The sequence below is a fragment of the Pteropus medius genome, unplaced genomic scaffold, assembly GCF_902729225.1.
Source record: "Pteropus medius unplaced genomic scaffold, Ma_sr-lr_union100, whole genome shotgun sequence".
Lineage (NCBI taxonomy): Eukaryota > Metazoa > Chordata > Mammalia > Chiroptera > Pteropodidae > Pteropus > Pteropus medius.
The window spans coordinates 4484867-4509925 of NW_024342644.1; the positions used below are offsets into that span (position 1 = coordinate 4484867).

A 25059-nucleotide genomic window follows, 5' to 3' on the forward strand; every position below is an offset into this window, starting at 1 on the left:
ACAGATTTCAGCCAGCTCTCCTCCTTGTGTTTTCATAATATCCTTTTGTATTCTGTATAAATAATTATTCAAAGGAAATCTTCAAATTTTATTTGGATTAAAAAATTACCCACTACTTCTCAATGTCAGAAGCGAAGGAACGCCTGTCATCTGATATTAAACTCTTTAGTTCTGAGGCTTAAGTAATCCAGTCACCTTTTCAATGATGCCGGCACCTAAGCTGTTGATAGCTTTCATCTTCTTGTCTGACAGTGGTGGATTAAACTGAATGGCACCTTTCTGCAGTAAGGCCAGTGGTACAGTGACTAATACCTGTGGGAAATAATTAACAGTTAACACACAAACAGCAACTGAACCTAATACCACAACTACTCGGTGAATACATTTCCAGGAAAATTTCAACGACTAAAGAACATTCCTCTCCACTGCCAGTCATGATATTGTGAACATCCCATGTTGTTATATTCGTAAGAACAAGGCCTGCATGTACAGTTGTGCAGGTTGTTCATTGCACAAAGGTGCCTGGCTGAGCAGAAGTGACAACCACATGGAAGATTTTGCAGAATGGTCTTGATGGTTTAAAATAACCCCAGGTAAGAAGAATCAACAGATCTCAATCCTGAAAAGCAGTGCTATAAGAGAAAATGGATCTAAATATTGAGTCAGGAGACCTAGATTTGTGTACCATTCCTGACACCTGCTAATGTGTGGCCAAGATAATACTTTGAGGTAATCCCAAACCTCAAAGGATTGTGATATGCTTAAAACAAAACCCACCAATATACATCATTATGCTTCATAAATGGTAAAGCACATCACAAACATTAGGGATTATTATAATCATGTAAAGCCACATAAAATTTTTTTTGAGGAGGAAGCAATTTACTGCAGTGTCTCAAATGGCTTACAGAATCATTTAGTTAACAGGTGAAGTAACAGATGCTAACAAAGCCTTCAAGAATGACTCTCAAAAATCACATCACAAAACCAAGCCATCGAAGAAACTTGCTGTCTCTCCACACAATCACACAGTTTCTGGCTCCAGAACTATGTTACCACTGCCACAGTAAGAAGCCATTACTACTGCTACCAGCTCTAGAATTGGGCCACTTATAGAACAACCTGTACCAGCAAAATAAGTTTGTCATGCTCTGCCTCTTGACTCCCTCATAGGTAATGGGTGGATCCTGGGTCCTCTACTGTCTCTACTGCAGAAGAATCCAACACCTTGACCATGTTGCTTATCAGCAGAGGCAGCAGAAGTGAAGTAAAAGCTGTACTGTACCTTCCAAATTAAGCAAGTGCATCTTATTTAGAACTTCAGCTACAATAGAGTCTGGGAAGGTGAGAGAGAGAGGAGAGAGAGAGAGAAAGAGAGAGAGACAGAGAGAGAGAGAGAGAGAGAGAGAGAGAGAGAGTGTGTGTGTGTGTGTGTGTGTGTGTGTGTGTGTGTGTGTGTGTTTTCCATCATCTACATTGCAGGATAACACAGTAGGATGGGAGTGGAATGAGCTGAATGCCAAGCACCACATCCGCCATAGCCCTCATCAAAGATTTAGTGTATTTGGCATGAACTTCAAATCTAGGATCACAGGAAGTTCGGAGTTTTACCTGGGATTTTGTCACTATTTTCTGCCACAAGAAAATTAGAAAATTTTATAAAGTAAAAAGCATGTTCTCTATCCTCAATCTAGTTACAGATGACAGCTACCATGTAACCAAAAGAAAAAAAAAGAACAATTACTCCCTTGGATATACAAATAAAAACTGCAAGACTATAAGATCCAGAGGTTTTCTTAACAAAAAAGATTTCAAAAGCACTTGAACTTAGGTAAACGAACAGGCACCAGGTATAAACATACCCCAGTAAAGAACTAAAAACCTTGATCTCAGTAAGAGCAGCCTATATTGATTTACTTTGTCAAATGTTTATCAGTGTGTCTGTTAAGTTGGAAATCTTTCACTTCTAAGCTGGGGACACCTCCAATTCAAACCATGTAATATATGCTGATGACCATAAAAATAAAAATATTTGCTTTAAGCCTTATGAGCAGGCTTTGAAACACAGCCTAAAGCTATGCTCTATCTCTCCAGAACCAGAATACAAAGAAAGAAAAGCAAACGTGCCTGGTCAGGGTCAGCAGAAGGTGACCCAGCAGGGTGAGTCTCACTAGCATGTTGTCCTAGATGCCAAGAGGCCAAATTACAAAATACCTGAGGCTGAGCCATTGGCCAAGTTGCAATTTTTAAAAAGAGAGATTTAAAAAAATTTCACCACTAGGAAGAACTTAAGACATTAGCCTGATTCTCATCTTGGGGCTCACGGATAAGGACACTGTTACCCAGTGGTTCTCTGCTCTAGCCATGAGCTATAATCACCTGGGAAGCACTCCAATGTGATCAAACCAATTCAGTGAGAATCTCCATGGGATGAGGTTTTGCAATCTTTCTTTTCAAGCACCTTCCAGGTGATTCTAATGTGCAGCCCGGACAGAGAACCACTATTAGTGCCAAGTTTACAGTGCTACTACTAACCACACAGCTAGTCGATGGCAGGAATAATATGAGGACTTGGCCCCTGACCTCATATGCTACATCCCATCTTTCCATCTGACATGCAATCCTTTATTTCTGTATGAATATCAAGGACTGTGAAATACTTTTAGGCAACTGAAGAGTATAAAACACATGAACTAGTAATAATTCATCAATTATACTTTTTGATAATCACTTCAGGTATAACTAAATAAATAAACTTATGGCATTTATTAATTTCCCTCCACCCCAAGTAAGCACCTTTGTTCTCCAACACTACAGAAATCTCAGTGTGATCTCATATACTACAGCACCTTTCACTGTCCACCTACTAAAGCTGTTTACAAAAAAATCAAATAATATAAAAATACTTCTGCCAATTCCAAAATGAAAACACAGAGCTTTCTTGATTTGAAAAATGGTTCCATGATAAAACAAAAATACCCCCACCCCACCACCACCACCACCAATCTGGAAAGCACTGAACTAAAGTAAAATAGGTTTTTTCAAATGCAAGACTTCTCAGAGCCTTTAATATGCTCATATTTAACCCTAAAATCAAACTGTAGTATATACAGTACTTTTCAAACTTACTTGGCCGAAGAATTTCTTTTCTTTTTCAATTCTCATGACTAATGTACCAGAAAACCCACTTTAAAAAATACTACTCTGAATTCCATCTGCCATGAATCTATAGTGTTGGATTCATTAAAGCAGATTTGCACATCCACACACAATTACGTGGAGATACATAACTCTTCAGAAATCAAACAAGGTTCCAGGCAGACTGCCAAAGGCAAAACTTCTTGATGGAAAAGACTCTTCTCCCTTATACCCAGGCCCCTCCAGCACCTAGTGAAATTCTAGCACTTACCTTTTGTGCTGTACATCCTGTCCCATCTGTCAAAGTAACTTGCACTTCATCACCAGAATAATCAATACTCTGTACCTGTCCAAGAAAAATGGTGATGAAAATCATGATGAGGGATGGAATCATATCATTCAGAGTTTTTTCCAGTTCTCTCATTATGTGACTTTATACCTCCCAGGCAGTTACAGCTTATTTCAGGGAACTATCACTCAGCCATTAAAATTTATAAACGCTGAGTCAGAATATGGAAAATCTTTATAGTATAGTGTAAAGTAAAATGTAAATAATTGCCTCTATGATTATAACAATGTACAATACAAATGTACAGGGACAGAGACTTGAAGGGAAAATTTTAAAGTGAAAATAACTGCTTTGGATCAGGGAGGCTGTGAGCAGTTTGAATACTTTATTATTAATGAAAATGCATCTGCACCACTATTGTTTCCAAACAGCAGAGCTGAGTAATGGACAGAGATAATTGTCATACGTCACAGGCTACAATTGTATCATAAAAATACTGGGAGGCACTGGCTAAAGGTCACAGAAAACACCTGTCCCTGTGTAATCCACACGCTCCCAACGTCATATCCTCCAAAATCAAGGCCAAACCAGAGCCTTCCATCACTGCCAGTACTCACTGGAGATTGGAGCCGAATATCTAGTCCTTCAGCTAGCTTTTCGATAATGACAGAGTAGCCAGGAGTGAGGAGGGTGTGGTCACCAGCAAACTGGGCAAAGAACTCGTTGTGGTCCCAGGAGCGAGCAGACACCTAGGAAACAACAGAAGAGGCTAGATACAGAAGAGGTGGTATGAATCCTTAAGCCTGCACCGAAAGGACAATAAAGGAGACCAAGGTGGGAATAGCCACTTGAGGCAGGAAGGTAGGGCTGCTGAGCATAAGGCAAAGCATGCCAGAAGGAAGGGACAAGAGACCAACCCAGATGGATACCACTGTCAGGGAAAGAAACTGCTCGATGACACACAGGAAAACTTATTTATTTATCCGCCCCCTGTCTACCTCCCCACTCCCCTCTGGTAACCACTAGTCTATAGTCCATGTCCATGAGTCTCTGTTTGTTTGTCTTGTTCATTTGTTGCTTTTAGGTTTATATCCCCACATATAAGTGATATCATGTGATTTTCTACTTTTTAGGAAAGCTTATTTTAAAACAAAAGGTGATATGATTTGGGCATGCTACCACTCCTTGATAAAAATAAGAAATGTGTTACATATCAACAACCCTGGAAAAGAAGAATTCTATGAAAGCAAAACTGCATTTGATCATTTCCATATATAAATATGCCAACTACTTGTCTTCAACATGGAAACTATAGAAGTTGAAACGCAGAGTGATTTTGGAAAACAGTGCTATTCCTTACAATCGCAATGAAAAATCATATAAAAATGGAGAGGTCTCAAAGAGGACAATTAAGTCAGGGGTCATCCATGGAGCCTCTATTCAAAATATAGAATATTTGAGTATAAAATCCCAGTTGGTTAAATCAGTCAGGCAAGCTTAAATTTATTTTAGCAAGATAAACAGACCACAACTGCAAAGATACTCTTTTGGTCACCTGAGAGCAGTGTTTTTAGACAATGTAGGGTTCCTCCAGGGTCACCCTGAAGGGCATGGGAAGAAGGCGGTAAAAACAGGACACTGGGCCCCTCCCTGATCCAGCCCAACAACCCTCCTGTATTCAGTTGACACACTGAGCTTCTTCACAGGCATTATAAAAAAATTTAAAAAAAAAAGGGTTCTCTTGATTAAAATTTTTTTTTCCAAAACCGCTATGGGGTTAACATGCTCTGAAATCATGGGTTTCTAACTTTTAAATAGAAGAACCATTGTTTCCTGTTTACTCAAACTAGCCCGGGTTCAATATTTGGACATATACAATACATGCACATGCACAAAAGCAAACATTTTCGAAGCATGTTTCACAAAACCCAGTCACACCTGATGGAGGTTGCTGCCACAGGCATATTCCAGGTTACTGAGGTGGAACTGAAGCACCTGTTCTTCTAGTTCACTAAATTGGATTCCAGATTCCTTAATAAAAGCTTTGTAGATCTCCTCTATTTTTTCTGTAATAGAAATGGATCAAAGCAGAAAAAAAGTTTTAACATTATTCTCTAATTCCTTATCTTTTTCTTTCAACCTCCTTCAACTCGCAAACACCCCAAGCTTCTAAAGTCCCTTCCCAAGCCAACTTAGGGGGAAAGGATATCTTGGTAAGGTTGGTTCCTCTCAGGAAGAAAAAGCTTATCTTAACTGAAGCAAAGCTCTGTAGGTTCGAGATCTTCAATCATGTTTCATTTCTGCTTAGTTGAGAAACTGTTCTTTTGCTCAAGATACAGGAAAAGTTCCCCCTTGCACACAAAACCACACAGAAATAGGGTTCCCATTCCTTTCTCATGCTACTACCATCACCTTAAAGTCAAGTTCTTATAACATCTCATCTCAACTGGGAGACCTGTGATAGACTGACTATATTCTCTCCCAAACAAGAATGTTCCGTTATGGACTTTCATCATGTCAGCCCTCTGCCTCAGTACCTTTAATTACTGGTCTCCATTGCTCGTATAATAAATCCCAAACCCACAGCCAGACGATGCTAGCTCATTTTCAGCCTTTCCAGAGATGGCAACCCTACCTGCCCACTCACAGACTCTGCTGCACTGCTGTGGAATCTCTTCCTGGCAAATGCCAGCCCTGCAAGGCCTGTGACTACCACTCCCCTCACCAGAATGCCTGCTCCGCCCTACCCTGCTCCTAGCCATCCTTGACAGTACAACAGAACCCCCGACGCCACAAACTCAGGAATGGCCCTTTGTTATCAACCCCAGCACTTATCTATCCCATTCATCTGGAACATTCAACTACATATACACAGCGCTGTGATACCATTCCAATTACTGTCTTAGACTCCTTTTGGGGAGCGTCGGGGGAGACTCATGTTTGACAAATTACAAGAATCTTCATACATGTTACTTCTTTATAACCTTCCCAGTGATGACAACCATCCAACACATATATTGCAGACTCAAAGCTTTATAAAGTACTGTGCATTTGCTTGACTAGAAACAGAACTGAGCATCAGTTATTTTTTTTTCTTGACAACTCAAGATTCTCATTAAAATTTTCCCTTCATCCACTAGATTATAATACAGGGATGCCACAGCACCTCTGGATTTGTGCCAGGCTTTTGGCCCTAAACCACCAGGATTTCTGCCATTTGCAGAACCTACTTAAAGCAGTCCCATTCCTGCCTCTGGCGGTTTCTATTTTTCTTTGTTTTATAGAGGGTTGGGAAGAACCAAGATTGCTAGAACAGTACATAAAATTAAATATAAACAAATCGAAAGAAGCTTTAAAGTGATTTTTATGTAAATAATATTTAAAAGCTTTGGTACATGTGCTTTTTTGAAATTAACTCTAGCTTCTTAGTGTGCGTATGTGTGTATTTGTGTGTGTGTGTATTTTTTACAGCTAAGTGCTAATAAGGTGAGATCTCAGACAGCTGAGATATTGACAGGCAGGATATAACTGTAACCTCATATAGAGATGTGCGAGCTATTAATAAAGCCTTTAAAAATATACTAATGAAACAACTACTTACATAGTTAAGTGTTGCCGATCCTCCCTTAATAGCCTTTTTTTTTTTAAACTAAGGCCAAGATGAAGCAATTAACTTTTTATTTGGTGACCCTGAAAGAAGTATTAAAAAATGCCATCCAGCAACTACTACGAATGTGCAAAAAAACACTAACTAAATTCTGAGAATATCCTGCAAGTCAGCCTAATAATTCCAGAAAATTCAACAACTCACCACTCGGTCTGGATATCACTACATATGATTAAATGATCCCTGTCAACCCCATTGAATTTCTGAAAATGTCCTGTTATGGTTTGTCAGCCAACACTCTCTAAGGGCGGTTAGAGTGTGGGTCAGTCTCAGAGGTGGTTGTGGGGTTGGGGAAATAGGGGATTAAAGAGAAGAGTGAGACCCGGCTACTGAGATGACCCCAAACAGAGATGAAGTATATACCAGGATGAAGAACTCAGAACCTTTGCAAAGAAACATACAATTAAAGCAAATTAATATCCTGCAAACTGAGTTTGAATGTTCACACTTTAAGAAACTCCAACATGCTTCCAAGAACTACAAGTGAATACATCTGGGTCATAGAATTGTAGGTTAAATAAATATCAGTTTAAGAAGCAATATAGTAAAATCTCAGCTGGCACCCTCATGGAAATAAGTCATGAGAGTCAAGTCTTCTAAAAGTTTGTGGTTAATATGGTCCACTTAAAACAAAAGCCTGAAGATTTTGAATTTTAAAATTCTTAAATTATAACACATGTTCTTGCATTCTTAAACAAAATATACTGAAAAAAATCTTCACCTACTGCCCAGAAAACAGGAAGAGAAATCTTGGCATACGGAAACTCTTATCTAGAAAAGACATTACATGGTAACTATTTAGTCACACAGGGCTTACCACACTTTCCTTTAAAGTAAGCTCCTCTGGGAAATTAAAAATCAAACATTTAGGTAAATATTTAAATACCAGCTATTGTGTAAAGTAAGATTTGTGTGTGAGTGCTCACACAAGCATCTAAAGGTCCTTGAGGAAGTTCTGCTCCTCTGTGGAACACCTGGAGAACTCATTTGTCCAAAAGGAACACCCAAAAGGACTATTCTTATCACATACATCAACCTCACGGATGAGTGATGCTACTGCTGACCAAGCTTAGGATCGAATGAGACTCAGATGGAACAATCAGAACACCATTCTCCCCATACCTCCTAAAGGGACATCTTGGAGCTGAGTCTTATCCTTCCTCCACTCAGAGACAACATCCAAGAGAGCATTAAAATGAAAATCCATGCGCTTGTCAATAGTGGGGTCAGTAATTCTTCCACCTTCCTGAATTAAGTCACATCTTTCTCCAAATTTATGCATGCTGATGCCAAGCTTCAAAATAATAAGAATAAGAAGGTGAAAATTTTCCCTGGAAAAAATATGTACAGGTTCTATGCTGAAATTAGACACAGCTCTCATGGAGAAAATGGTCTAGTACCTTCCAAAAATAAAGCTAGCTATGCTTAACAGAAAATGGCAGCAAAGGCAGGCAGTGAAAAAATAGCATGAAATCTGAGACCTTATTTTATGAGACTGTGAAGATGACAGCAACAGCTTCTATACCATGCACTCTATAGCCTCTCAGCCCACATTTATTAATGCTGCAGGTGCTGTAGCTGTGCACTGCCTCTCCTGCCCTGACATTCTATTTCCTCTGTGGACTCTCATGAAAATGAGCACACCAACACACAAACACTCACAGAAGTTGAAATAGAATTTACTGTCAATGCATATTTCAGAAAAAAACTTGGGGCCTACCAGGTCTGCAAAGACACTTATGCAGGATTGCCCAATAAAAGACAGAGCACCCAGTTAAATTTGACTCTCAGATAAATGAGTAAATTTTTCTTAACTCTAAGTATATCCCAAATATAGCACGCAAAACATCTCATGTAATATCTGGGTCATACTTATACTAAAAAATTACTTGCTGTCTATCTGAAAGTCAAAGGCATTCTGTATCTCTATTTGCTTCATATGGCAACTCTAAAACTATGAACTAGTCGAGTGGCCTGCAAATAACACAAATATAGTTAAAGATCTTAGAAAAAGAAAAAAATATTATAAGAATTCTAGTTCCACTTTCTTAGAAAAGAAGAACTGTAATTGTCCTCACTTTGCAAAGAAGATGAGGAGGCAAGAGATCATTCTAGGATTGTTAAATATTATCTAGAGGCACATTAATAGTACACAGAAGCAAAATGAGACAATTTTTTCTTCATCTACAATACAAATCTTAAAGAAACCCACTTGTTCACACATAAGCGCTATTGGGTTGTTAACACAGCCATTGACAATCTGGGCACCTCTTCCCACCGTGAGGCCTTTAAAAGACCGATCATCCCACACTCGGCCTCCAATTCTGTCTTTGGCTTCCAGGACAGTCACCTAAAAAGACAGACAATCAGGGAAGCTATGTAGGAAAGAACAGTCATATCAAATGCAGTACTATAATTGTAGAATGACACAGTTAAAGAAGTTCAACATTTGGTTAATGTATTTATTGTATTACTAGAGAAACGACTTTGAAGAGGGCAATGTGGACAGAAGCCAAAGTAGATGTTAAACAGCCCAGATTCTAACAAGAAGTAAATGAATGGTCTGCTGGTAAAATCCTCAACCTCATAATGATGAAATTTGATGAACTAGCACATAAAATGCACTCTGATAGCTTCTACTAAATAGTGTTCCATAAATTAAAAAACACTATCAAAAACTAGGTTAAAGAGATTTTTGTCCTATGAAATATCTAAATATGTAGCAAATTCCTTTAACGTTGCAGATAGGCCTTAACTTCCCTAAGATAGAACTATCAGTTAAAAAAAAAAAAAATCTCATGTCCTATATATAGGACCTCGTGGGCTTGGCCTAAGCAGGTTGGTCCCACCCTGAGGCTATTTTCTCCTCCAAATTTCGAATGCATTTGCCAGCCCTGTGACTCAAAGTGCTATGCTTCCCTGGGCTGCAGTAACTGAAAACTTGAGTCCTATTCAGTGTAGGGCCAGTCATTTCCTCTCTGGGTCCCTATAAGCACTCCTTCGAATTGCTCAAGGAGGTTCCCTGCGTGGGCCATCTCTCAGGTTACTCAGAGGAACCGATTCCCTAACCATCGGTGGTCTCCATAGGCTCTCCTTCATCACCTGGTGAAAGAAAGGGAAGAGTAACAAGGGCCCTCTGAATAGTCTTCTTTGGACCTAAATTTCTCATTTTCTCCAACTAAAAAGGCTACAACCTGTGGTTCTGCCCTCCTTCTCTGACTCCAGATTAACACAGAACCACCCGTCTCTAGTTTCCTGTTAGTGTGAGAGGAAGGCTGAACCTTAAGGATAAGCCCCTAGACTCTGGATATTAGCAGCTTCCCCTATAACATAACCTGTGGGTTTCCCAAGTGAAAAACAAACAAGAAATCGTGGCCCCAAAACCCAAAACCCAACACTGAAATAAACGATTAAAACACCTCATAGCTTAATACCACTAGGAAAATATTTGCAAATGCAAACATACTTCCTGTAAATCCAACTGAGATTCTTCTGCTTTGTCAGCAACATAATGTAATTAAAGAAAGGCCCTCCATTCAATCAAGAGGAAAACCTCCCTAAGTCATAGCTACTGAAAACTTTTCTCATCTCTGAAACACCTCCAAGCAGAGAAGATATTGGGAAAATGTTAAAAAAGAACTCTTCTTTTAGCCAGGTAGAGGAGAGTAAAAAGACTAATTGAATTCTACCAAATTAATTTTCACATTTGGTTTAACTGAAAACCGAAGTCTTTGCAAAGTGTTTTTAAGAAGGAGAAATGTGTCAGACTTAGGAAGTCACAGAAATCTAAGGGATGGTTAATTTGAATGAATCTAACAGAAATAAGATACTGAATCACACAAATGGTTTTTCGTAATAGTCTCTAGTGCGCTAATTTTGAACAACTACAATAAGGCAAGATAGCAGATATATAGAAAAAATATCCTACCTTGGGGAAGCAGGCTACCTCAAATATGTACAGTTTAAGTCATGTAATTCTGTCTCAGCCATGGATTAACTAATTCGATCTTGCTTCCAAGAGCAAAGATTTTTGTTTCCAGGGTAAGATTCAAAGAGTGTCTTTGATTTGCATAAGAAAATTTAACTGGGTGTTTCAGAAACTTAAAAAAAAAAAACAAAAAACAGTGAATTTCCAAGCTGCTGTTTTCTCAAACTATTGCAGAAACAAAGGAGATTTCCCAATGACCCCTCTCTATTATGTCAATAACAACCTGTCAAGAATTTCTGCTTTAGTTCCAACTTAAAATCTTTTCTGAATTGCACATTAGAATCTAAAACTCTTTCTAAAGCTATGGGCATTTCTGTGTTCCTCTACCTTCCTTTTATTAAACCAATTTCAAATTCTGCATCTTTTCTAGGATCAACTGTAAAGATATAAAGATACCAAATATATAGCATTCTTTGCTAAAATCAGGAACTGTTTTCTAAGTCTTAGAAAATCTGGACCAGAGGAGCAGTTAATCATCTGTTTTCGCCTCCAAGTGCCAAAAAATCTTACCTTAATTCCAAAGTTATGTAGTTGCCTAGCAGCTGCTAATCCTGCTGGACCAGCCCCGATAATGATGACTGATTTCTTTAAAAAAAAAAAAAAAAAAAGAGCAAAAATCTAATTAGAGCAACGAAAACAATGTTCTGTTTTAGTTGTTCTGGAAGGCACTAACTACAAAGCAAAGTTAGTTCATCTACATTTCTTTGATATCCCTGAAAAAGTTATTTTCCTAAAGAATATGGTAGTACTTTTCTTAAGTAATCCCTTCTTCTTTTCTACAGTCCAAGGAAACAGTGCTTCATAGTCTCCTTTCCAGGGAAACACATTCTAAAAAGCTTTGCTTTATAACTTTTATGGTGATAACGCGACATTTACTAGTGTTATAAACAACAGTATACCGGCCTTTATCACGACTAGTGGCGGTATTATCGCTGGAGCGTTACCTACGTTGTGGTAATCTTTAGGAAGAAGATGCTGGTCAGCGCCGACACTGAGAACACCCGTGTTGATGAGACCTTTTCTTGTCATAAAATAAAGGATCCTTTCCACTTCCTGAACACATCGAATGCGCACAAGGCCCCGCACAATGATGTGGGGAATACACTTACGAGGAGTAAGAGCTTCCTGTGTTTGGAAATAAAACCAAACTGTTAAAACAAACAAATAGAAAGTAACTCTTGGTTCCTCAAAAAGTTAAACAGAGAATTACCATATAACCCAGCAATTTCGCTTCTAGGTACAAACCCAAAGGAATTGAAAACAATCGTTTAAACAAAATGTTCACAGCCGCATTATTCAAATAGCCAAAAGGTGGAAATTATCCAATGTTCATCAATGGATAAATGGATAAACATAATATAGTCTACTCGCATATGTAATATTATTCAGCCATTAAAAGTAATGAAGTACTGATCAATGCTACAACATGGATTAACCTTGAAAACGTTATACTAAGTGAAGAAGCTCATTATAGAAGGCCTCACATTATATGATCTCATTTATTTGAAATGCTCAAAATGGGCAAATCTATAAAGATGGAAAGTAGATTTTAGTGGCTGCTCAGGGGGGAAGGGAGGACTGGGGAGTTACTGCTCAATGGGTGTAGAGTTTCCCCTGGGGTAATGAAAATTTTCTAGAAACAGATAGTGGTGATAGCTAAACAACACTGTATATGTACTTAATGCCCCTGAACTGTACATTTTAGAATAGTTAAAATGGTAAATTTTGTGTTGTATTTTATCATAATAAAAAGAAACTCTCAGGGTCATTCAAATCCATCACTTATCATTAAGATTATAATAGGATCAAAAGGAGGTTCGCCTGGTAAAGGGAAAGAAGAAAGGGACAAAAGGCAGATACAGTGACTTGTATCTTTCAAGTTTCTCCTTGCTGAGAATGACCACCACAGGGAGTGTGGGAGCAGACAACACAAATATATTCCTGACTCAATAAACCACAGAACAAAGGCCACTGCAGAAACCCAGGCTGTTCTGTATACTGGTAGCAGGAAAAGCTGGATTCTCATTAATGGTAAGAGACAGGGGGACCGATTTAGGAACGTGAATAAAAAAAAAGACAACACTGCCTTTCTCTGCTCAGTCCAGCTTTGGCAAGGCCTTGGTCTATTTCAAAGATTCAAGAGTAATACAGCGTTGGCCTGTCATGAAGTTAGAATAGGCATGGGAAGTATAAGGGGGTCTACTTGTCAACAACTCCCAGAGCTCCACCAGAACCCATTCAAACACAGGAAGATGAATATGTACCCTAAGTATTCCAGAAATAACACATACAATATTCAATATTGATTTGCATTGCTCCAGAAAATAAAAAAGTTTGTTATTTATGAAATTAAAAAAAATCATTTCAAAGTCTTTGATTCTTTTAAAGCAAACATCTGTGTTTCTCTATTAGTGTATTTAATATATACAATACACACTCTCTTATTAAAATTTAAAATGGATCTAGACTGACAAGTTCAGGATTTTTTTCTGTAAGGTTCTTCCCCTGTATAAGTCAAATTTCAAAGTCAAATAGAAAAAAATGTGAAGAAAAAAATGAATCTAAGGCTGTTTCTGAAAAGTGTTATCTTTACAACTTATTTACAGGAAATTCTGACCACAATTTTGTTCGGTTCAGCAAATGTTTACTAAGCACCTAACTTAGCCTGTTGGGGAGAAAATGAATAATTAATTCTACCTTGCCCAGCCTACTCACCTGGGTATAACTCATATACATGACATTAACAGTCGTCATTTAATTAGGTCATCTCATACTGGAGTCTAATCCAGTGAAACATTTTTCTTTCATCAAGATTACTTTGGCAGCCTTGTTCTGCATTCAGCAGTCACTCAAATAATTGCAGAAAATTTAATAAACCGGAAAAACACTAGGGTCAGGAAAGGCTTTGTTAAAAAAAAAAAAAAGGCTCATATTCCCACCCACAATTTATCTTCTCCCCTTTCAAGGAGGGTGCTGTGTGAGGCCCCTAACATTTACTCAGTCTGAACAGGGAGCAAAGCCCTGGTTGTTTGAGGGTAAGGAGGTAAATAAGAATCTTGCCCTCAAGAAGTTTATGATCCAGTCTTCAGTGTTGTACTTTTTCCTCCTGGTGTTGCCAATGGAACTCTTTGAACCAAACTTTGCACCTTATACTCACTCAGTAGAGACTCAAGAATTCTGATGACAAATTGTCTAAAGTGGTAGTTCTCAGGAAGGAGACACTTTGGCCCCATTTGGCAATAGCTGGAGACATTTTTGTCTGTCACAAGTGGAGGGTGCTACTGGCATCTAGTGGGTAGAGGCCAGGTATGCCACTAAACATCATACGATGCACAGGACATCCTCCACCACGACAAAGAACACCCACCCACAGTGTCGATAGTGCCTAGGTGGAGAAAACCTGCACGAAAGGTTCCATCCCAGGTAAAGCGGCTCCTCTCTTTGAACAGAAGTCTCTGTCCACATGCTACTGACAGACATGCCCTCCCCTTACCTTGCAGTTAGTGTACCACAGTGCCAGAATGAGGTTCCTCAAAGCCAGGTACATGGTGGGGTCTCGAGAATACTCTGGGAACTCATAGAGCTCATCCAGCTCCATCACATCTGGCCTCACGCACAGGGCTTTGCCACACTCGTTGGGCTGGTAGAAAGGCTGGAAGTACCGGTTCATGTCTGGAACTGACAGAAGCACAAATGGGCAAATCCTACAAGCTGTAACTTCCCACTCTAAGCAGAAGCAAACCAAAAAGGACAGCCTTGACAAACACCAGTCTGTCCTACACAAGTATTTCTGCTTCCTCCATCCAGTAAGGCAAAACATGCATGAACTAAACAAATATTTCTTCCATTCTTTCTTCACAAATTTAATTTCCATGATACGGAAATTTTTTTTAAAGTTGTAATTGTGTTAAAAAAACACATACCATAAAATCTACCATCTTAACCATGTTTAAGTGCACAGTTCAGTAATGTTAAATATATTCACATCATTGTACAACAGAGCTCCAGAAATTTGATGTCTTGCAAGACTGAAACTCTGTACCTACCGAACACCAACTTCCCCTGGAAATCTATTTAAAAGGTAACTTCCATTGGAATTTTTCTGATTATAAGATCAATAGGTTCGGAGAAGTAAATAACAATCACTAACTTCTAATAATGCTTGAGTGGGAGTTTATAGTCTATCAATGTTGTTTCTATGAACAGATAATATTAATAGACAGCTTTTTTATAAAGCAAAAATGCTATAAAAATGCTATTTTCTAACCTGCTTTTTAAAATGTATGACATCATGAACATTTTTCCATGTTACTAAATAGGACTTCGATGGACATATATTTTCTTATTTATGATTTAACCATTCCCCTACTGCTGAGCATTTAAACTTCATCCAATTATTTACTATTATAAGCAATGCCACACAAATTTATTTGCACATAAGTCTTTGGACTTACTTTTGAGAATTTACTTTGATAATTCAGTTAGGATAAACTCCTAAGGTTAAAGGGTATCTATTTTAAGGTTTTCGAATCATGCTGCTAAATTATCCTTCACAAATGTACACCCCCACTAACGGTGTTTGAGTGGTTTCATTCCACCTTCACTAACAATGGGATTTTTCACTTCAGCTTTGATTTTCTACCTCAGCTATGTTTTTAGAGGGCTTAATGTTATTAGATAAAAACCTTGAGTGAGATACAGCCACAAGGTCAAAATCTATTTGCGCCATTAAAAATTAAGTTTGTTATTATGCACGCAGGAGATCTAATATTCTTGCTTGCACACCAAGAATTCTCATGTAGTATTTTAAAGATCCCTTTAAAATAAATGGTCAACAGCATGCCTGCTCTGAACTGAAGTTTTGAATTTTTTCAAAGAGCGGATCATTTTCCTGAGACTATCAAAGGCGTAATTAGGAACAGAAAGACTCATAGAGAAAAAAGAAGGGCTGCTCACATAGTCACAACTTTCTTCCGGTATGCTACAGCATGTATCATCATCAACTTATACAGTTATCCAACTTTATAAATACTCATTAAATTCCATAGATATGATTCCTGGACAAGTGTCTTTCCAAATTACTGAGGAAAAAATTAACTGCACAATATACGCAAATGATATGGCTGATCCACAGCATAACCAAATCCATGAAATAATGAGGTGCTTTATATCACATGTTGCACGCATTTAGAAAGTCTTTTCCATTTGGCTCTCCCAAATGTTTCCAGGAAATGAACAAGGGAAAAGAGGAAACACGGGGTACCAAGACCAGCTCTTACCCAGCACAGACGGGACCGCACTGGAGTGTTCCAGCTTCCCGGGACTGGTGTCACTGGCTGCACGGTTTGTGCTGGTGCAGGAGGGGCTCATGCCAACACAGTCAGGGTAGTAGGCAGAGAGCAGGGGTGCTGCCACACTGTCTTTCAGCAAAGGAGGTAGAATGAGCATGGAGTACCACCAGTGGTTGGAAACTTCCGACACTCTCTGAAATGGACAGAGCAAGACAAAGAGGGACAATGACAGACAAGAAATGTACATGCAGATTCAGCCAAGTGCAGATGATTTTCTTCAAGGCATTCATCCTTAATCCTTCTACTTTGCCTTCCCTCACTCGACAATCCTACACCAGAGTTCTGCACAGATTTAGAAACAAAAGTGTCTGGCGATATCTGGAGAGCATGTTTCCTAAGCAGAGAGAGTTCTTTCAGATATATAGCCAATAGCCGCTCCCTATTCCCCAATCCCTCCTCCAAAAACCCACCGAATCCAGGTCTTAAAGCTGCCTCCATCTACTACATCGACATGTTTAAGTGTGACATGACGAACTTCCTTCTGTTCAGTAATCATTTATCATCCACTCCCTTTTTTACTTTGGACCTGAAGATAACTGAAATTGCAAAACTGGGCAGAAAAAGAGTTCTAACTAGTAGGCATGCATTACATTAATGCTTTTTGCCACAGGCTACTAAAAAACTTTCAGAGGAAAAAGTATACTACAACCACCAAAATAAGATGCTAAATGTGAAAGTGGACCAAAAAAGCTATTTTTGGTCCTAACATATATGATCATATTCCAGAGTTGACTGAACATATGGAGTCATTGGATTAAAGCATCCCCATGATGACTAACTACTGCAATAAAAATAAAATTTGGTTTAAAAAGCAACACTGCCACAAATCCTATGTTAGATAGCCTTTTCTAAACGTGATCTTGAATGTATGTTCCAAGAAGTCTAAGAATCTGATACAGGAGAACCCTGAGCTCAGGGTCCCTTTGATGTTAGTTATCCAGACTCCCAGCAAATGCCACTTGCCATCAAGCTGGGGTTTGTGAACTCGAGGTCTACAGGGTGAACTCCCTGCAAACTCACTTTATTTGCCCTGCAGATTTCAGAGTCCAAATCTGGGACAAGCATTTTTCAGATTACTACAAGCCCCATCACCCCCTATAAATTACTTGCAGCTGCTTCACACATTCATTTTACTTGTCTGGCCCAAAAGCATTTCAGTGTGTAATCTTTTGTTCTCAAGGCTTGTTTTAGGTTTGGCTACCCTTGACCAGCTTGTGCTGTACCAAAACGAAGGGAAGCTTCAGTTCCTTCCTCAAACCACCAGTACCACCTCTGTGGACACCTTATCTGAGCTCAGCCCCAAGGAGAGAGTAAACTGGTGTTCAGATCCTGACACTCCAAATGGACCACACAGAGGGCAGAATGTAGGTGCCTTAAGAACTCAAGCTCTTCCATTACCTTCTACTTCCTGGCTCTTGCAGCTATGTTGGTAAATTGAGTCAGAACTTAGACGAGATCTTGCCATCTTATTACCTCTTCCCAGTTTTTCCTTACCCCTAGAAACCCACCTGAGGGTGCTCCAACCAGCCTGTGTACTAGAATGAGAAAAATTCAAACTGACTAATAAACTAGCACTTGATCTTGCTATTCCAAGTGTGGTCTCTCAACACACTCACCATTACTGGAAACCTGGCTATAAATTTGTCCATATGCCTCAAAAATCCCCCTCTCACCTTGAATACACATACCACTGAAGAAATTGTACTTGATGTAGTGAGTCTATTATTACAGTTAATGAAATACCAACCCCCAAATTCACGTCCACGCAGAACCTCAGAATGTGACTTTTTTTGGAAACAAGGTCTTTGCAGATGTCATTAGTTACACTGGAGTAGAGTGAGCCCTAAATTCGCTATGGGTAGTGTTCTTATGAGAGAAGGAGAGACACAGAGCCAGAGGAGACACATAGGAAGAGGGTCATGTGATAACGGAGGCAGAGATTGGAGTGATACATCTATAAGCCAAGGGATGCCAAGGATTGCTGGCAACATCAGAAGCTGGAAGAGGCAGGAAAGATCTTCCCCTAGAGCCTTTGAGGGGGTGGGGCACAGCCTGCTAATGGCTTAATTTTGGACTTATAGCCTCTGGAATGATAAGACAATAATCTTCTGTTGTTTTAAGCTACCCAGTTTGTGATAATTTATTAGGAAACTAATACAGGCAAAGTTCAGAAGCTGCTTTAAAAGTGAACCTAGAATCCACAGAAATAGAAAAGGGGTGAGGTAGGTGACATGGCTCTAAACCTGCTCCTGAGTCTCTCTTACACGAATGCAAAAATAAATAATTGGCAGATGAACATGCGGGGACTCTTCCAAACTTTTTAAAGTTCTTATATCCCAAGAATATGGCTTCTGTTCTAAAGTTCAAATTCTTCTACGTGCAAAACGGTCTGAACATTAGGGGACAGATTCATAGAGTATTTTAACAGTATGTGAAGTTGTTTTTTCTTTCCTTGTATTATCTCGTCCTGTCTACCTTAAATCCAGAGATTGTTTGGGCCACTGCTTTACTAAGGAAATGTTTGAGGGTACAAATAATTATTAAAAATATATGTATGTGTGTCTCATATAAATTTAAAGTAGACTTGCTAGATGTCTCCCTTTGCCTAAAAATCAGTCACAGTCTCTGAGTTCCAGATATCTAGAAAAACTGCAAGTTAATAATCTTAAATCACTAAAATGCAGAATAAGTGAGAATCTCAAAATTTTAGGAACTCAGAATTTTCAAAAGCCATTTTTCTGAAACAGCCATTGGATTTGGTTATATAGTCCATGGAGTTTGCCAGCTCAGGTAGCAAAGTTTCACAAGACAAATGAAATGTGACGAGGATTTGCCAGCTGGAAATACTACTTTCCCTTCCATACTAAGGACAGGTCAAAGCAGTCACACCAAAGTCAAAATACACAAGAACAATCTCGCAGCTTAATCTGGGCCTCAATTATGGGCTTCTTGTTCTTTTCTTAAAAGGATTCAAGTGGAGATAAGGTCATAAAGTTACCCATGAAAAACAAGTATAACCAATCTGTCCTTACAGTAAGGCAAGGTAGCAGTTTCTTCCTTTTTATTTCCTTTTTATGTAAAAGCAATACAACTTTACTTTTCTTCTAAGTTGAAAATACCACTGTTGCTCGCATTTTCACATTGTTATCATGTTAGCATAAAAAGCCTCTGATTGGCAACCAAAGAGATAGAAACTCACAAAGCTGTTAAGTCATTTACGTAGAGTACTTATCCTTTAAGGTACAAAGAAATTCAATCCAGAACATGCAGAAATACTCACTAGATCCTCTGGGAGGGAACAATGATCTGAGGTCTCGGGCTGCAAAGGAAAGCCAAGTGTTAAGTTTATTTATACTGGCAAAGAAAAAAGTGTGATAAAACACTGCATGACTGAGCATGAGGGGAAGGGTGCTCTCTCACAAGAATGTCCTGGGTGGAAATCTAAAGAAATGACGACTCTGGAGAGCAATCTGACAAAATACGAAAATTTAAATGCACTGTAACTTGGCACAACTTTATATGACTTAAGACACACATACCGTTTGTCCAGCAATTCTAACCATTTTTTATATTTTCTAGAGAGACCCCGTACATGTGCACCAACAGAAGTTTTAGAAAATGTTCAAAGGAGAATTATTTGTAATAGAAAAAAGCAAAACACAACCCAGAGGTCCACCAAGGGTAGAATGGATAAATAAACTATTTTATTCAAATCAGGGCCCACTCGGCCCTGATTGTGGCAATGAGAACGAACTATGACCATATACTACAATGCGGATGAACCTCACAGACACGACAGTGACAGAATGCAGCCAGATTCAAAAGAAAACACACTGTATGATTCCATTTACACAAAGTTCCAAAGGAAGCAAACATCCGTAATGTTTTAAGTCAGAATAGTTAAGTGGGGGAGTAAGGGATGGAGACTGAGTGAAAGGGGGTGCCAGGGATTTTCTGAGGGGCTGGTAAGTGTTCGATTTATCAGGAGCTGGATAAACAAGGACTTTGTGAAAATTGAGAATTGTGTTTGAAAGTTATAAATCAATTAAAAAGTTGCCTAAAGAAACGGAGGACTGGCATACCATATGGCCTAGCAAACCTGACGCTTGTCCTAGAGCAACTCCTGCATGTGTGCACTGGGAGAGGCATGCATACTAGAAACAACCCTCATGTCCATAAGCAGAATAGATACATTGTGGTAGATTCGCACGATGCAATACTACACAGCAGGGAAATCATACAATGCAATATTACACAGCAGGGAAAATTAATGGACCAGAGTTTTAGGCAACAACACAAATTCATGTGAAAAACCTCCATGTTGAGGGAAAGGAGCAAGCTGCATAAGAATACAAACAATGTGATATAATTTATAACCAGTACAAGAACTATGCGAAACTTCACATGTTCAGGGTTTGGAAAATGTGTACTAACTCTGTAACGAAAGGCAGAGGAATAAGTACAAAATTTGAAATACTGTTTATCTTTTGCAGGGGAGGGAAGATAAGCTACTGAGGGGCATGCAAGGGATGACAAAGGCACTGGCAATTCCTGTTTCTAAAACTGGGTGCTGGGTACTGTTTGCTTTCTTTATTCCTTACACACAAATTATAAATTCTCTTTTGTGTCTAAGAATTACTTCATATTAAAACAATTGTATATTCTCTTTGATGTAGAAATTTCATTTCTAGGATTTGATCCTATACATATACTGAAAAATGGCATAGATATAAAGCTATCACTGCAGCACTGTCCTTAATGGTAAACATTTAAAAGTCACCTAAATGCTCTCAGTTGCACTAAATTCATCAAGATACATCCATTCAGTGGACTATTTATTATATCGTTTTTAAAGAGAAAGAGATCATTAGGTCCTGAGATGGAAGCATCTTTAAGATATATTAATGACAAAAGCAAGCTCCAAAACAGTGTGAATATTTTGATACCATTCTTTTCAATGTCGTTTTCAAATAAACCTTTTCAGACTTTGTCCTTGACAGAATATCAAGCTGAAAACTAAAGGGACTCTGGATCGATAAACACCATTTAAATAAATATTTCAAGAGTTCAGGCTATAGATAGTTATCAACTGAGACTGCAGCCGCAGCGTCTCAAAGAAATTCTTGGCCCAGGTGGGGAAGAGATGTAAAACATGATACAGTACTGAGAAGCTGGAATTTAAGAAGACCATGAAGACTTCAACTTTAAGGCAGTTGAGAGGGGAGAAATGCAATTGTTTTCAAAAGCTTAAAGAATCTGACACCTCTGAGTCCTCTGGGGGAGGGGAAAAAGCTCAAGATGTTAAAATACATCCAACCATGTGATGAATCAAAATAAACAACTTGGGATAGAAGGAACTGTGGTAAGAGAAACTGTGGGGAGCAGTAAACCCATGTAAAGAAATAGAAGTGTGAGCAACGGAGGAACTATGTTTACAGAAAATAAATGACACGACATTTACTCCAACAGAGTAAATTAAACTAAAAAACAAAATGACAAAACTAACACAAATTGGGAGAGAGGAAAAGGGAAGATGGGCTGAAGTAATTTACTGTAATTTACTTTTTCCATTTTCACAGCAAGGTGTCAATACCTAAAGTTGAAACATGCAATTAAAAAACAATGATTCCGACATCTTAACATTTTCATCATGTTTTCTTAATCTTTTAGGGAGTTTTTAGAAATTACTCTTTCTAGAGACATAAAAATAATTAATCTATGTTCAGCAATTTATTTCACGTTGGCTTCTTTTTCTGATTTAAATTTTTGTTGTATTAAACCAGCATGTATAGTACCATGTCTTAATATGAAGTTATTTATATACCAGGCCTTCTCCGTGTATATATATATAAACAAGAATACTCTTAAGTGGATCTCATTTACTGATAGTTACTTCATGATGACAACTGCATGAACTCTTTTCTGCTATCATCTTTGTTCTTTTCTATCTTGCTTAAATTTTTCAGTGATGAATACATATCATTTGGCTAAAAATGAACTCATGCTAAAGAAAACCTTAAGACTTTTCAAAAACTACTTAAATTGAAAAAACTGAAAAGGACAACTACCACCCAAAGACAAATCAAGTTAAATAAAAAAAAGACAAGGAAAATTTGAACAATTAGTAGAGATACCTCCACTGTCAGCAGGTAAGAGAGATTATGAATAACTCCAAATGATAGTTAAACCAAAGCTAGTCGAAGCACAGTAAAAAAATGATTCTAATATAAACTTTTTATGTAAAATCACACCTAATATTTAGTAACATAACAATATGCAAGTCATCCAAAATATTTTTTAATTATTTAGAATGACTGTTTAGAAACTTTGCAGAAATACATTGAGTGAAAAGGCCCAATATTTTCGAATGCTCTTGGCTGAACTTGACTTTATATTATAATTAAATGCCACCGAGTCTACTTTTAACTTGAGAAATAATCTGGGGTACAAGTGCTAGTCAAGTTCAGTGTAGTCATGACAAGTTTCGGCTAGCTGGACATGCTCCCCTTTGCCTCACAAACTCATGTACCTTCACTACTCAAAACCTAGTTCCTATCAGCAGACCCACTCAGCCTGGAAAATAAATTAAGCACACCCCCCACACACCTGCCCCCAGCACCTCCCTGCACCCCCCTGCCTCCCCCAGTGTCAGCCCTACCCATTATATTTTCCTCTGTCCTTCAGAGGGGACTTCTACTCTGAAGATTGAGCTCGAGAATCAATTCAGGCCTAAAATGAAAGGTTTTAGAAGAAGACTTGTTAATTCCAAGACCCTGGTTTCTTGGAATTAGATCTGTGCTTTCTACCCTTCACTCTCGAATTACTGACATCAAAAATAAAACAAGGATATCACCATAGATCTCACCAACATTAAAAGAATAAGGCAACACAGCAAACAACTTTAACAAATTTGACAATTAGATAACAAATTTCTTGAAAAACACAGCTTTCTAAAACTGGTAGAATAAATCATCTGAATAGCCATGTATCTGTTAAAGAAGTTGAATTTGTAATTTCAAAACTTCTCACACACACACAAAAAAAACCCAAATGACTTCACTAGTGAATTGTATCAAATACTAAAGAAGAAATAATATCAACCTTACTCAAACTCTTTAACAAAATAGAGAAGAAAGATATATTTCTGAATTCATTTTATGGAGCCAGCATAACTCAGGGACAGCAGAATCTGATAAGAACATTACAAGAAAATAAAATGACAGTATTCATCATGAACACAGATGTAAAACTCTTTAGCAAAATATTATTAGCAAACTGAATCCAACAATTCATTAAAAAGATAATACATTAAGAACAAGTGAGTTTTTTTTTCTGGAATGCCAAGGTTGTTTCAACATTCCAGAATCAGTGTAACTCACCACACTAACAAATTAAAGAAGAAAAGCCATATGATCATCATAAAAGATGAAGAAAAAAGAAAAAAATATTTGACAAAACCCAACATCCATTCATAATAAAAAGTTCTCAGCAAACTAGGAATAGAAAAGAATTTCTTCAATCCAATAAAAGGCATCTATGAAAAGCTACAGTCAACATCACACATAATAATAAAATACTGAACACATTTCTGCTATGGTCAGGAACAAGGCAAGGATGTCTGCTCTCCAAATTTTATTCAACACTGTCCTGGTAGTCCCATCCTGACCAATGTAATAAGACAAGAAAAAGAGCAAAAAGACTTAGTTATTAAAAAAGCAAAACAGTCTTTATTCACAATTGATGTGATTATAGAAAACCCAAAGGAATCTACAAAATGATTCTGAAATTTAATAAATGAACTCAACAAGGAGAGATATACCACACTTATCGGTCAGAACAGGGATTGGGAAATGTTTTCTATAAAGAGCCAGATAGTAATTATTTTAGCTTCTGTGGATCATATGGTCTCTGTCACAACCATTCTGCCACTGCAGCATGAAAGCAGCCACAGATAATACACAATGAATGTATAAAACCTTATTTTAAAACAGGCAGGGGGCCAGATTTGGCCCATAGTTTGCTGCCCCTCGATTAGAAGACAGAAAAATGTAAGGATTATCTATAGATTCAATGCATTACAGGGGCTTTTTTGTAGAAATTTACATGCTGATAATAAAATTCATATGGTAATGTAAATGACCTAGAATAGCCAAAGCAGTCTTGAAAATGAAAAAGTCAGAAGAATTTGCACTACCTGATTTTAAGACAACTTATATAAATACAATAATCAAAACAACAGAGTACTGAATTAAGAATAAACCAAGACATCAATGGAATAGAGTCCAGAAACAGACCAATGTGCATGGCCAACTGAATTTTTGACAGCTGAGCCAAGATAATTCAGTGGGGAAAAAAGACAGTCTTTTCAGCAAATGGTAGTGAACATTTAAATATTTATAATAAAAAAATGGAATCATGGCTTATACCTCACATCAAAACCAAAAATTAACATGAAATAGATTAGTAAAAGCTAAAACTATAAAGCTCCTCAAAGAGAACACAGAAGACTATCTGTGTAAGCTAAGTAGTCAGCGATTTCTCGTAAAAAGTACAAAAAGTTATAATGGATAAACTAGGCTTCAAAAGTAGAAAATGCTCATCGAAACACTATTCAGAAAATGAAAGG

At 38.0% G+C, this 25059-nt stretch overlaps 1 protein-coding gene across 2 annotated transcripts in view; it reads right to left on the reverse strand.

Moving 5' to 3' along the window:
- KDM1B (lysine demethylase 1B) overlaps window positions 1-25059 on the reverse strand; it is a 46920-nt gene that overhangs the window by 10599 nt on the left and 11262 nt on the right. For both annotated transcript variants that reach the window (XM_039866472.1, XM_039866471.1), the window contains exons 8-18: window positions 19714-19752; window positions 16362-16566; window positions 14576-14760; window positions 12031-12207; window positions 11593-11667; window positions 9307-9444; window positions 8217-8388; window positions 5366-5493; window positions 4045-4176; window positions 3410-3484; window positions 196-312 (exon numbers count right to left, since the gene is read on the reverse strand). In XM_039866472.1, coding sequence (XP_039722406.1) covers window positions 196-312; window positions 3410-3484; window positions 4045-4176; window positions 5366-5493; window positions 8217-8388; window positions 9307-9444; window positions 11593-11667; window positions 12031-12207; window positions 14576-14760; window positions 16362-16566; window positions 19714-19752 — 1443 coding nt within the window. The remainder of the gene's footprint in view (window positions 1-195; window positions 313-3409; window positions 3485-4044; window positions 4177-5365; window positions 5494-8216; window positions 8389-9306; window positions 9445-11592; window positions 11668-12030; window positions 12208-14575; window positions 14761-16361; window positions 16567-19713; window positions 19753-25059) is intronic.